At 37.0% G+C, this 13,931-nt stretch overlaps 1 protein-coding gene across 1 annotated transcript in view; it reads left to right on the plus strand.

Moving 5' to 3' along the window:
• Nucleotides 1-13,931, plus strand: part of LOC107750749 (CUB and sushi domain-containing protein 1) — a 495,842-nt gene that overhangs the window by 449,761 nt on the left and 32,150 nt on the right. The window contains exons 45-50 of the mRNA XM_016566272.1: nt 45-158; nt 1,568-1,756; nt 2,710-2,856; nt 5,273-5,461; nt 9,196-9,381; nt 11,305-11,499. Of these exons, the coding sequence (XP_016421758.1) occupies nt 45-158; nt 1,568-1,756; nt 2,710-2,856; nt 5,273-5,461; nt 9,196-9,381; nt 11,305-11,499 (1,020 nt within the window). The remainder of the gene's footprint in view (nt 1-44; nt 159-1,567; nt 1,757-2,709; nt 2,857-5,272; nt 5,462-9,195; nt 9,382-11,304; nt 11,500-13,931) is intronic.

Consider the following 13,931-nt stretch of genomic DNA (forward strand, 5'->3'; position numbering starts at 1 on the left):
TAAAACATGTTTAATTCTTCTTACTGTCTTACTGTACCATGCAGGTGACATTGTGAGGTATCGATGCTTTCCTGGATTTACATTGGCTGGCAGCGATGAGCTCACCTGTAAACTGAATTCTCACCTGCAGTTTGAAGGTCCACCACCAGTGTGTGAAGGTCAGTGAAGAACAAAACCTGTAGAAATAGGCGAGATATTTATTTCAATATGGAAATACATAATATGGTCACACTTTAATTTGGGGACCAATTCTCACTATTAACTAACTATTAACTATGACTTCCCAGTTTATGAACTCCCAGTTTGCTGCTTATCAATAGTTAGTAAGGTAGTTTTTGAGTTTAGGTATGGAGTAGAATTAAGGGATCTAAAATATGGTAATGCAGAATAAGGCATTAATATGTGATTTATAAATACTAATAAACAGCTAATATGTGAGTAATATGCATGCTAACAAGCAACTATAATAGTCAGAACTGGTCCCTAAACTAAAGTGTTACCGATAATATTTTACAGAGAGCCTATGTTGATTTTTTTTTTTTTCATTTTTCATCTTTTGCATTTTAACTGTAATGAAATAAAAAATCCCATTTTGATTGTTGAAATGTAAAATAATATTAATAGTAAATTATTTAAATTGTATATAGTGTTTATATGCCATGGTAGTATATTATCTTTAACATATGCTGCATACTGAATTATTATTTGATATCCCATGCATATATTTAACCTAATGGTATATAGTGCATACCTTGCATTGTTTATTTTTGTGCTGACAGAAAACAAGATGCAAGCTTAGCGTCCTGATGATGGCAAAGTGACTCTTCTGCAGCATAAAGCCTAAAACTTAAACTTGCCTAAACTTTCTATAGTGCTATTTCCTCCAGAATGTGCACATCCAGTTTTTATTATTATTATTATTATTATTATTGTTAATGTTATGGTAATACACAAATAAAGAGAATATATTTAATAATGCGAATTACACAACACAACCAAAAGGAAGTACTTCATGTAAATAATTTAAAGATGGCTGGAGACCACCAATCTAAAATAATAAAGATGTTAAATCATTAGTGTGATTCTTGTAATCAAAGCTTGTAAAATTGTAATCCATAAAAAGATGGCACTGAACACCCCAGAGGCTGCATTGTTTTGTTGTATGGTAACAAATAGACAGTAGCCGAAAGCTGTCTTGGGAGCAAAGGGGGGGAAAAAGCATTCCAGTTATCCACAGCAAAGCTTTCAGTTGTGAATCTGAGCCGTTTGGCTTGTCTGTACTTTCTGTACAGTGCCATGAAGAAGCGATAGTTCTCCTGGTTTGTTTCCTCCACCCTCCCGCCCACAAAGCGAATTAACAAAAAGCTTCAACTCACTTTGTTGCTTCCTCAAACCAAGGCTTGCGGCCCCAGGAGAAGCACTGCGCATGTTGGAGAAAGTTTTTCAACTTTACTGTTTTTACTGGAATACTCTGGAGCTTGCATCTTGTGCTTTGTTAGTAGGACAACCACATTGTGATTTGTAATAATAGCCATGATTCCTGTGAAATGCTATGTCTATGCTACAGCTCAGTGTCCTGCAAATGAGGAACGGTCTGCCTCCTCTGGTGTGATCCTGAGTCCAGGATTCCCAAAAAACTACCCCAACTCCCAGACCTGCTCCTGGATCATCAGAGTGCAGCCTGCTTTCACCATCGCCATTTATGTGGAAATGTTCCAGAGCGAGAAGCAGTTTGACGAACTGGAGATCTTTGATGGTAGATTCTATTCTATTCTATTCTACTAACAACAACACTTCATAACACAAATATATGTTTAGAAAAATCATTTGTGAGCCATTTTGACCAGTTTTAAAAAGTAAATGCTTACTATTAAAACAAAAGGTCAAACCAAGAACTGAGACAAAAAAAGCTTTATATTTAGGAGGCATGCTTAAAGGGATATAGTTCACCTAAAATAAAAATGTACTGTTAATTTACCCTATGTTAATGGCCCCTCAGGCCATCCAAGATGTAGGTAAAAAAAAAATTGTGTTTGTTTTTTTCTGAAGTAGGGCAATAAAGAACATTTTTAGCTGAAACTGTGGTCCTTGGTGTTTCACAAAAAGTCAACAGCTACCATCACTTTGAGAATCAAAAAATCATATACAGGCAACACAAAATTAATAACTGTGGCTCCTGATGATATATTGAGGTCTTATGAAGAGAAACGATCGGTCTGTGCAAGAAACTGAACATTCTTTACATCATTCTTACCTCAGTTCAGTAAAAGTTCGGATTCGGATCAAAGAACTGATTAGCTGTTGATACTTGCATGCGTGAACTGAGCACTTGAATGAATGGGACGAAATGAAAGTTTTTATGGTTTCACATTGAATTTTAATTTTTGTGTGAATTATCCCTTCATAAAACTTCATAAGATCATACAACTTTCACATTTTATTATATGTGTTTTAGAGAATTTCTGAAGATCCTCAAGGAACCAGCCAAGTGACAGGAAAAACAGTGTAGTGTAAACAGTTGTGATGACTAGGTTGAATTTGGATATGCTGATTTGATCAAAGGTGGCGCTTGGCTTGAAAAGTTTGAGAACCACTGCTCTATGACATTTACTTCTTCCTAAAGTCACGTCTGTCTTGTTGCTGCCCAACAGATTTGTGGTTTGCAATATTTAGCTTTTCTTGTTGTTTTTGTGATGTTTTATTTACCAGGGCCATCTGGACAGAGTCCGTTGCTGGTGGCTTTGAGTGGGAACCACTCCACACAATTGAATTTCACTAGCAAAACAAACCAGCTTTACCTCAGATGGTCAACTGATCATGCGACCAGCAAGAAAGGCTTCAAAATACGCTACACAGGTTTGTTAAACATATTTCACCATTTCATGTATGTTCTGATAAGTATAACTCAATCTGACCCAATGACATCATTATCACGTGGCACAGCTGATTGGTTCTCTCCTGTATCGGTAGCCAATGAGCTCGCTGCTCAACATTCAAATATATGACTAGTGCTTGCCATAGCAGTTGCAGCTTGCTTCAGAAACCCTCCACCTTCCCCAGCTCCACCTGTATAGATCTGCTATGTGTGCTATATGGGGGTTAATTCATGTATGTTATATTTGCAACAGCAATATTTCTTACATGCTCACAGCAGCATGTTGTGGATGTATTGGCGGTAGCAAGTCTCGGTACGTGTTCTGCCGCAGCAGCAGCGTAGCAGATCTATTTTGCCAAGACCATATACATTAACATTGTCATGTACATTACCATGCCAATCCCTCCGAGAGTTGTCATGACAGAAAGACAGTTTTTTTTTTCCCTCTAGCTCCATTTGTTTGATTCCACATTTGATGCATCCAGGCATTTAAATCAGGAATACATTTACAATTCTTTCTAATTAGCCTGTTGGTACATTCAGTAGTATGTGATAATATGTGCCTCAGATTAATTCTCACCATTTAGCCCTCCAAGGTTGTTGCTTTGGATCCAAATGGGTCAATAAGTAAAAAAGTCAGCTTTTTCTAAGTTGGCCCTCATTAGGCTAGAACCAGACATGTCCTACCTTCAGGGAGCCATTGGCAAGTCTGCTGTAATAGAGGTCAAAGATGCAGTAATGAATTTTGCTGAATAACTACCATGTCGTATGCTTCTGACCGACATTTCCACCAATGGCTAAACATGATATATGGGCCGCAAAGCCAGTGGCCATGGTTACTCGGCATCTCTTCACCCGTTCCCATTTCTCTGTCTCTCTGTCAGCGTTTCTTGCTCTCTGTGTTCATTTCAGTTGATCTTTCTGACATACGATGCCCTATGTGGCAACACACTGGAAAAATGGGCCTGCATAGGGCATCTAGGGGTGTTTATTGGATTTTGTCAAGAGTAGACAGAAAGAGAAACCATTATGTCGCTCGGAGGAACTGTGTTTTCTAAACCTCTGAGTGGCTACTGTGTTTTTAGATTTTGATTTTATATAATTACAGGAAGTAGGTAACACTTTTTGATAAATATAACACTGTTATCTCTATAAAGCATCTTTGAGAAGCAACTTCAAGCCCCTCCTTGTTTTTCTCACTTTTCTTAGTCTTTTGGGCTTTCAGGGTAAAGAAAATTAAAATTCAGTGCCACATGGATGTTTTTTTATGCTAGGTCTAGTTAATCACTCACAGCTAAGTCTAAACCTCTCAGCAGAGTTGGTGTGATGATGCATTTGATTTGATCTGTCTGAAGTGAGATTAAGCTTTGACATCCCTCGAGCTTCTGCTTTCCTTTTTATGATGGGTAAACTTGTATTTGTGTCACATCAAAAACAAGATCTAATGATCTGTTCATAACCATCAAGCTGCACTTTCGTTTTATCTCAGAATCAAGCTTAAACACAGTTTTAAAGACCTCCAAGTTTGAGTTGTATGGCTTTTAGTCCGCATCACATAGTTTTGAATCTAAATGGCCGTGTACCGCCATAAAAGTTGACCGAATTAACTTAGCAGACTTTTTTCTTGTGATGAAATGGAAAAATATGGATTACTCTTAGATTTAATTTTCTGTGCAATAAAAAGCGGTAACACTTTATTTCGATAGTCCACTTTAGACATTCTATTAACAGTAAGTAACTTTGCAACTACATGTCAACTAGCAGTTAGTAGAGTATTAGTAGACTGTCTGCTTAATATCTTCTAACATTTTCTTTGTCAACTTATTCTACTAACCCTAAACCTACCCTAACAATCTACTCTGAGAGTTAGTAGACATGTAGTTGCAAATTAATGAGAATTAGTTGACATGTAGTTGACATGTAGTTACAAAGTTACTTATAGTTAATAGAATGTCTAAAGTGGACTATCGAAATAAAGTGTAACCTAAAAAGCTGCCAAAGAAGTGGAGAACTGGTTTTGCTTCAGGACGCAGATTTTTACATTGACCAGCAAAAATACTTGTTTATTGTATAGAAGTAAATGCCATGTCAACAGTTTTTAATCAGTATGCCTTGTTTACCAGCAAAAATTTCCTTAAGAAATATATTTAGCCTAGTTTCAAAGGAAATTCTAACAGATAAGGTCCCGTAAGTGTGTTATATTAATGCGTAAACTGTGTTTATATCTGAAAAGTGGGCAATGTCATTATCATCACACACAAAAATCTTCACATTACACTAAAATCCACATAAAGGTTAAAAAGTGCACATAGACAAAAATGGTTTGAATAAGTTTAATTTTTCAATAACCCTGAACATCATACTATAACAAACTGTGTTTGTTACCGTCTCCCACAGCTGCGTACTGCAGTGTGAACGATCCACCCAAGAATGGAGGAGTCATCAATAGGGCGAGAGATCGGCCAGGCAGCAGGCTCCAGTATTACTGCAACGCTGGCTACAGGCTCGTGGGTCACAGAAATGCTACATGCATACTTCATCCCAGTGGGCTTTACCAGTGGGACAATCCGGCCCCACTGTGCCAAGGTAACTCACACTCGGCAGAGATATTCACTGGCTCATTCTCCTCATTTAAATGCCTGGGAATTGCCTTGAAAAGGCAACCTGCCTCCTCACGTATGAAAAAATATGTCATTCTGCGGGGCGCTCAAAAGCACCTCCGCACTCCTCGACGAGAAGCCGCTTTTATTCCATTAAACACTTCCGTCGAGGACTGTGCAATGAGATCACGAGTGTCCTTTGTCCCAATGTCATAATGGGCGACTCTTCAGTCACGCTAAGACTAAGACAGAAATGTAATTGAATGTGTTTGATGTGTCGCGGGTTCTCTTAATTTCATTGTTCATGCTTCCTTCTCTGCTCCTTCCTCTTTTATTGAGGTGCTAATTTTATCCTTCAGCCTACGTGGCGTTTTGTCCGCCCTTTCTCCTTTCGCACTCCGAGCCCTCGTGTCTTCTGTTCCAGAGCATTGTCAAAGAAAATGGTCTCTTCTGGAGGTTTCATTAGCGAGATGAGTCATCCATCAGACGTGCACTTGCATAAAAATAGTGAGCGAATGAACAGTATGTAGGCCTAATTGTTCCAGCTGTTATTTGTGCAAGTGTAAGGCAGGTTAAGAGATGAGGCTGAGATGATTATATAACGATTAAGTATATTGCACTTTTCATGAATAATGTAGGAATAATAGGGTCTAAAACTTTTAAAAGAAAGTCATTGATGTTTTTTTCTTCTTCTACTCTTTCTAACAAATATTCTGTGAAAGAAGATGTGCTTAACCTTGAGAAAATGTTGACCATTAACCTCAGGAGGTCAAACTAAAAAGGAGCTTTTTTTATTTTTTATGTGAGGTTAGCAATTTTTTCAACTCTGTTATGAAAGTGAGTAATAATCATTTTTGACTTTTCAGTCTGAGTTAAATCTCTTTTTTGGCTAATTTTTTATGTAAAAGAAAACCTGCTTAATTAATAATTATGCACACCTGAACATGAGTTTTTCCAGCCTTCATGGACAATTATAAATCACTTATAAATGATTAAATACAAAATTAATAGTAGTTATTAAGATTGATGTGGTCTGGAATTGGTCAAATGTGCTTGGAAAAAAAAAAATGATCAGAATATCAACTTGCATAATAATTATGCACGCACAACACATGAAAATTTGCCAGTAGTCATCATTATCTACTAGGCAGTTGTTATTCTTTTGAGTTGACTGGAGTATCTGTTATCAATTCTGTCACGGTTGCCTACTGTTCGGAGCGAGGAATGAGGAAACAAGGAATTTCACACAGAACAGTCTTTAATGATCCACAGGAAGACACACAGGGTAGCCAGGAGTCACACGTAGCACAACGACGTTCAGAACCGACAAACACAGACTGCACAGACAGGAGCTAAATACACAGGATAATTGGGAAGACACAGGTGTATGGGATGACCAGTTAAACTAAACGAGGACAGGAACATGACCAAATAAGGGAACAGAAACAGGGGCAAAACATGACACAAGACAGTCCATGATCCTGACACATATGACCCATATATGCATCTTTAGGATATTATTAGGTAAAGATCATGTTCCATGAAGATATTTTGTAAATTTCCTACTGTAAATATATCAAAACTTAATTTTTGATTAGTAATGTGCATTTCTAAGAGCTTCAATTTGGACAACTTTTCTCAAATTTTTTTTTTTGCACCCTCAGATTCCAAATGTTCAAATAAATGTATCTCAAAATATTGTCCTATCCTAACAAATCATACATCAACAGAAAGCTTATTTATTCACCTTTCAGATGATGTATAAGTGTCAATTAAAAAAAAAAAATTGACCCTTATGACATTAAAACTGCATCCCTGTTAGCACACTGCTCTTATGTCATGGGCAGGTGCGCTATCCAGTCTCAGACCATTCTAGTGAATGAAAAGCTTCTGCTGACTGCTGCCCAAAAATGGTGCCCAGGGCCGCACTTAAATTCTGTCCTTTTAAGGATGTTTCACAAAGATGCCAGCCAAACTTTCTATAAATTTAACAAGCAAAGATTTTACTCATGGAATCTCATTACTCTTAATCACACAAAGGTAAAAGGCAGCATTCCAAGGACTGGATGTTATGGCACTAATATCCTTTTACCATTGCACGCACCTCAGAATAGCTCTGGCTAGGCCCCATTTGTATTGAAGGGCATCTAGAACGGGTGCTAATTAAGGCCAATAATTTCTTTAAGTGGTGGGAGCGATCCATGCAGTCTGCCAGCAGGTCAATCTGAGGTACAGGAGGGCTCAGGGCTTGATTTTTATTCAGGTTGTGATCATTTTAACAAGGAAGAGTTTTAATTGATCCCATTGCTTTCCTCTGTGTGCCTGTCTAATTTTTTTAGAGACCCCCTTAATTTTTCTTGTTTAAAAGAGCCAATTCCATATATGAATGTTTGCATGTAATAGAGGTCTGCTACCTGACGCGAGACCAACGGGACCTGACTGACCAACAGGTTTTAACGGGTTTCAAGTTCTAGTGACACGCTACAATAAAGTCCCATTGTATCAGTATTATTCATTGTTAGTTAATGTTAAACAATGTAGTGAACTCATCTTAATAAATGAAACCTTACTGTAAAGTGTTTTGCAACATATTGCATCAGATTTCGATCAGGTTTGGGTTTGTAATAAATAAATAAACAAACAAAACTTTTTTTTTTTTTTTTTCATAATGTTTTATGGTTCTACCACCTTCAGGTGTTCCTGCAAAGCTCCTACTTCCAAGCTATATATGTGACCCTGGAGCACAAAACCAAAATAAATCTTAAGTCGCTGGGGTATATTTGTAGCAATAGCCAAAAATACATTGTATGGGTCAAAATTATAGTTTTTTTTTTAATGCTAAAAATCATTAGTATACTAAGTAAAGATCATGTTCCATGAAGATATTTAGTAAATTTCCTGCCATAAATATATAAAAACTTAATTTTTTATTAGTAATATGCATTGCTAAGAACTTCATTTGAACAACTTTAAAGGCGATTTTCGCAGTATTTTGATTTTTTTGCACCCTCAGTTTCCAAATTTTCACATAGTTATATCTTAGCCAAATATTGTCCTATCCTAACAAACCATACATCAATGGGAAGCTTATTTATTCAGCTTTCCGATTATGTATCAATCTCAATTTTGAAAATTTGACACTTAAGACTGGTTTTGTGGTCCAGGGTCACATATATGGTTGTATTTCTATATATGCATAGAATCTAGAAACATATCAGAAACATTGTGCACATAATGCATGGAAATGTAAAATTAATCCAGTATGTTAAATGTTGATAGTGCATTCAATATTCAAAATAATGAATAAAAAAGGTAAATATATTTAGCTTATTTTACTTATTTAAACTTTTAAATCTACTATGCTTATTTATTATTATCATTATGAAAATCAAGTATTTAGTTTTATCATAGTCCATAATTCACACTTCCACATTAAAAAACACAAAATGTATAGCAAAAGCAAAAAAGGAGATAAAAAAAACACAATATATCGTTTACTTTAAATGAAAAATTATGTAAATCACCTGTTCAAATTTATTTAGCATTAGTTTTGAAGAAAATGTTTTTGTTGAGGCTTCCTGTGTTGCTGCTCATGTTGCGCTTTTTCTAAAAAGTCAAGTCAGGAGGTGTTGCATGAGTTTGAACAGAATGAGAGTTCTATTTATAGATGCGCTGTATAGCACGTATACACCTGTACTGCTGTTTGTGTCTGATTGGCAGCTGTGTCTTGCGGAGCACCAGAGTCTCCTGCTAATGGGTCGTTCCACGGCTTCCAATACACAGTGGGCAGTGAGGTGCAGTACCAATGCGAGGAGGGCTATAAGCCTGACGCGAGCAGCCTGCTCACCGCCGTCTGCCTGGAGGATGGCACCTGGAGCAACGTGGCACATCCTACCCGCTGTTTACGTGAGCAAATCAAGCCCTCTGTTTCTATGCCAACAGCATGTTAAAATCTACCGCCTCATTGAACCGCCGCTTTCTCGCTCGGTTCCCCCTCTGAGAGTAATGTAGGGACGGTAATTGGCAAAATTAACAATAATGACTTGATTTTTTGTGGTTTGGCAACTCAAACAAGACAAATGGTATGATGTGGCATGTCCCCCCTCTGACCTGAATTACCATTAGCCTACAAAGCCGACTAAAGAGCCCACAGCCAAATAACCGTGTATTATGCATTCAGAGGTCACGGCAAGAAAGACGCTCATTACAGCCGATGTTGCTACAGATAATGTCATTTAATATTATGATATTCCTCATCATCGACGGAAAGGAGCCCTGCCCTGCTCCGTAACACTATGTCAAGGTGTTCTTTCATTCTAGAGCTTTCGGATGATAGTATGACACATCCACGGTGTCTGAGACTAGCTGTGTGCTACAGCACTCGAGATGTTTGTAATCATCTAAGCAAGTGCGAGCTGAGGGACGTGAAACCTTTGTCATGTAGAACATGGGGAGAGAACATTATGTGAGAGATAACGGGAGGGGGAGGGAAAGATGTTTTGGTCTACTTAAGATCTTGTTTAGTATACCTGACCTAGCTTGCGAGCCTTTTTTTTTTCCTCAAAATTTGATGCGCCCGCACCAAATTATGCTTCTTTTGAATCCGAGCTATGCACTGTGCTGTTCAATCAAAGGACCATCTGTTCCGTGCTGGCTGCAATATTGTTACTCTGAAACCACTTCAGTTTTCAACCACCTTTATATGCACCTTTATAACACACAAGACAAATCAACCACATTTTCCAATCTTGAATGTGCTAACGAAATGAAACGAAAGAGTGAAAACTCTTTCAAACATTGCTCTCTTTGTTTAAAGTCAGTCCAAGATTCTCAACCAATGGTGTGAGTTTATAGAACAACGGCGAATGTGAAATGTGTAATTTTATCCAAAAATACAAACCACCTCGATGACAAAAATTGAAAATTGACAATTTGGACACAGCTTATGGGATGGTTTTTAAATCGCATATTCTGGACGCTTGTTGGCTACTCATTCATTTTAAATGTAGAAAATTGACATTTGGTAACACTTTATGATAATTTTCAAATATTATATAATGCTTAACAGATCACATATTCAAAAAGCTACAAACATGAGATAATTTACTTAATTAATGTTTACTAATAAACTTATTAAACATTACCTAATGATTAACAGATCTTTAATTCATGTAAATTAAATTGCTTACAGATGTCTTTAAACTTTAGGCTCATGTACTTTCTACAAATGATTTTAACAGATGTTATACAATGATTAAATGCCGTTGAGGATTATTGTATAATCATTGTATAATTCTGTGTAGATTTGTAGAAAGTACATGAGCGTAACGTTTAATGACATTTTAACTAAAGATCCGTTAAGCATTATATAATGTTTGTTAATGATTAATTAATGACGTTTTTACTCATTTGTCAAAATCATTTGAATATTTCTAAAAAAGTGCCCGATCATATGAATTAAAAGTTGAATGGTGTTTATAACCATTTCAATTTACATGAAATGATGATCTGATAATTAGTACATTTGTGAACTCTAACAAGCACGTTATCTCATATTTCTAGCTGTGCAAATTTTAACTAATGATCTGTTAAGCATTATATAATTGTTGTCAATGATTTAATAATGAAAGTGTTATGTTTTAGTGCAATGTAATTTCAAGCACGTAAAGCAGCCTTTGAGAAGCATGCATTCAGTCAAGTGTGTCCTAACTTTTCACTGGTATTGTATATCTATCCCATAATTCCTCCTGTAAGCTCTAGTTATTCCAGTTCTAGGACCCACAAGGTCATGGTTTTCCATTAATTCATACTTTGCCTTCTGTCCTGCAGCGGTTCAGTGCCCTAACATTGAGAGCATGCTCTCAGAACACATGGTGTGGCGTCTCATCTCGGGCTCGCTGAATGAGTTCGGCGCACGAATAATGCTGAGCTGCTCCCCGGGCTACTATCTGATGGGCAGGAGGACCATCACATGCTTAGCTAATGCAACATGGGAATGGCTGGAGGAGAAGTCTACCTGCAAGAGTAAGAATGCTTTTACACAAACACAATGAGACGCACATACTTTTTTGTCCATTTTGGAGCTTGGCTGGATAAATCAGCATCCACTTTCATTGTATGGGAAAAAGGAAGCTCTGTCTGTCATCTTTTGTGAAGAAAGAAAGTTCAAGGAAAAAAGAAAATCACATGAAAGTGAATAATTGATGATAACATTTCCAATTTAGGCTGAACTATTCCTTTAAGAAGACCCCACAAAAAAGCACAGTTGAATTCCAAATTCCGCTCTTGGGATTTCACGAAAAGATCACTGTGTTAATTACCAAACAGCATCCATTGTGAGCTAATGAAACAAATTCATTAGGGTAGCTAATATGTCTGAAATCTGGCCGTTCTCTATACCACGTCTCGTTTATTTCTCCACTGATCCAAGCGTAATCCTCTGGATTTAGCATGCGTGCATAAGACGCCATCCACTGCTTAGTCAGTTCTGATCGTGGCCCGGTTTCCACCGCTGGGACAGGCTGTGTAAACAGTATCACGGTGATTAAGTCTTCGGTGAAAAATGCTTTAACTAATTCGAGGTCAGAGAGCAAATGTAAATATTCTAATCAGAGGCAGCTTAATTTATAATGTGTTTACGCACCATGATGAGTAAGTTGTTAATGAAAGGAACAGATGCAAACAGCTGGGGCTTAAATTGTAATTGGACTTCTTAAAATGTCACAAAATAAATGCGTGTTGATTGCATGACTAGTGCATGCACATAACAATGCATTAGTGTTGTTTGCTAAGGTAAGCATCGCTATTACTGTTGCTCATTCTTAGGGTTATGGATTTGAACAAATTCTTAACCCCAGGTATGAAATCTTGTGTATTTAATCCTGTATCGTTAGCGCTACAGACGAGAAATAAAACCTCAAATTGTGCTTATTGTTGAATAAAGAGATTTAGTAACCAGATTTATGATTTTCACCTGTAAGACAAATATACAATCTTATAGGCTTACACTGAAGCAGGAATATGAGCTGTATCTTGATACCAGAGACTGTCACAGACACTTTGAGGTGGCCTCTTTTGTTCAGAAACCCCACAGAACACCTTAGCATGTGGTAAAAAAAAACAAAAAAAAATGCATAGCAACACGCTGACACTCAAAACTCCCTAGCATCCTGGCAAAAGTTTTAAATGGCCAATCACTGCTCACATTTCCTTCAGAAAATGCAAGAATCTAGTGGTAACATTTCATTTTAAGGACCAATTCTCACTATTAACTAGCATGCATATTACTATCATGTTGGTTGTTAATTAGCACATATTAATGCCTTGTTCTGCATTACCATATTTTAGATCCCTTAATACTGCCCCACACCTAAACATAACAACTACCTTACTAATTATTAATAAGCAAATAGGCAGCAAATTAGGAGTTCATTGAAGCAAAAGTTGTAGTTAAAGCAGCACTATGTAACTTTTGGCGCTCTAGCGGTTAATAAACAGAACTGCACACATCCCGCGGAAGAACATTCCAACCGGAGCTACTTCTCTAAATTTATGTCTATGGCAATTCACGCAGGTACGTGTTGCTCCGCAGCGGTTAATCATGCATGGGAGCTGGACCTTAAAATAAAGTGTGACCAATCCAGTTTACATAATCACTAAAAATCACTTTGATTTTTTTTTGTTCCAGTTCACGTCCAGTTCTTCTTAATTTCTTAATTTGCAGTTGTTCTTAATTTACTCTTATTAACTTATTAAGTGTAAATGAAGAGTTTGGTTCCAAAATGCTATAAATCCATTTTGATTAATTTGAGTAAAAATGTGTTTTCTTTACCAAGAAAGTGGCAAGATGAAAACCACTATTTTCTGTTTCAAACTTTCACATAGCATATTTAGGTTATAATAACATTAAAAAAATCAAATCCAGATTTTGATTTACAAAGATTTATTATAAAAACTGATTATTTTTTCCCAAAATGCAATAAATTGTTGAATCAATATAAAAGTTATTTTTCATATTGAAACTGTTGAAAATACACAACAAAGTTGATCCACATATGACAGCCTCTGAACTTGGTCAATACTAATCTTATTAATAGCTTACGTTTCTTCCCCACCGCAGAAACCACCACAGGTTCATCAATGCCATCAAAATTATTCATTTTTTTAGGGCTGCACCATAAATCGCATGCGATTGTCATGCGCATCTTGATCGCGGTTCTGTGATTAGTAGTAAATCTCCATCACGCGCTTTCAGATGGAGCGGCATTTAATACACAGAGCCGTAGATCACTGACAAACTATGCAAAATTGCATTCATAATCGAAGGCAATTCATCTGCGATTATGAACGCAATATTGCGTAGCTTGTCAGTTACTGTTTACAATGCGTGGAATGGTGCGCTGTGATTGGTTGAGCGGATGTATCGCATTCTGCAGAGAAGGGAGACTGGCGTTTGT

The sequence above is a fragment of the Sinocyclocheilus rhinocerous genome, unplaced genomic scaffold (genome assembly GCF_001515625.1).
Source record: "Sinocyclocheilus rhinocerous isolate Xijiao unplaced genomic scaffold, SAMN03320098_v1.1 scaffold512, whole genome shotgun sequence".
Classification (NCBI taxonomy): domain Eukaryota; kingdom Metazoa; phylum Chordata; class Actinopteri; order Cypriniformes; family Cyprinidae; genus Sinocyclocheilus; species Sinocyclocheilus rhinocerous.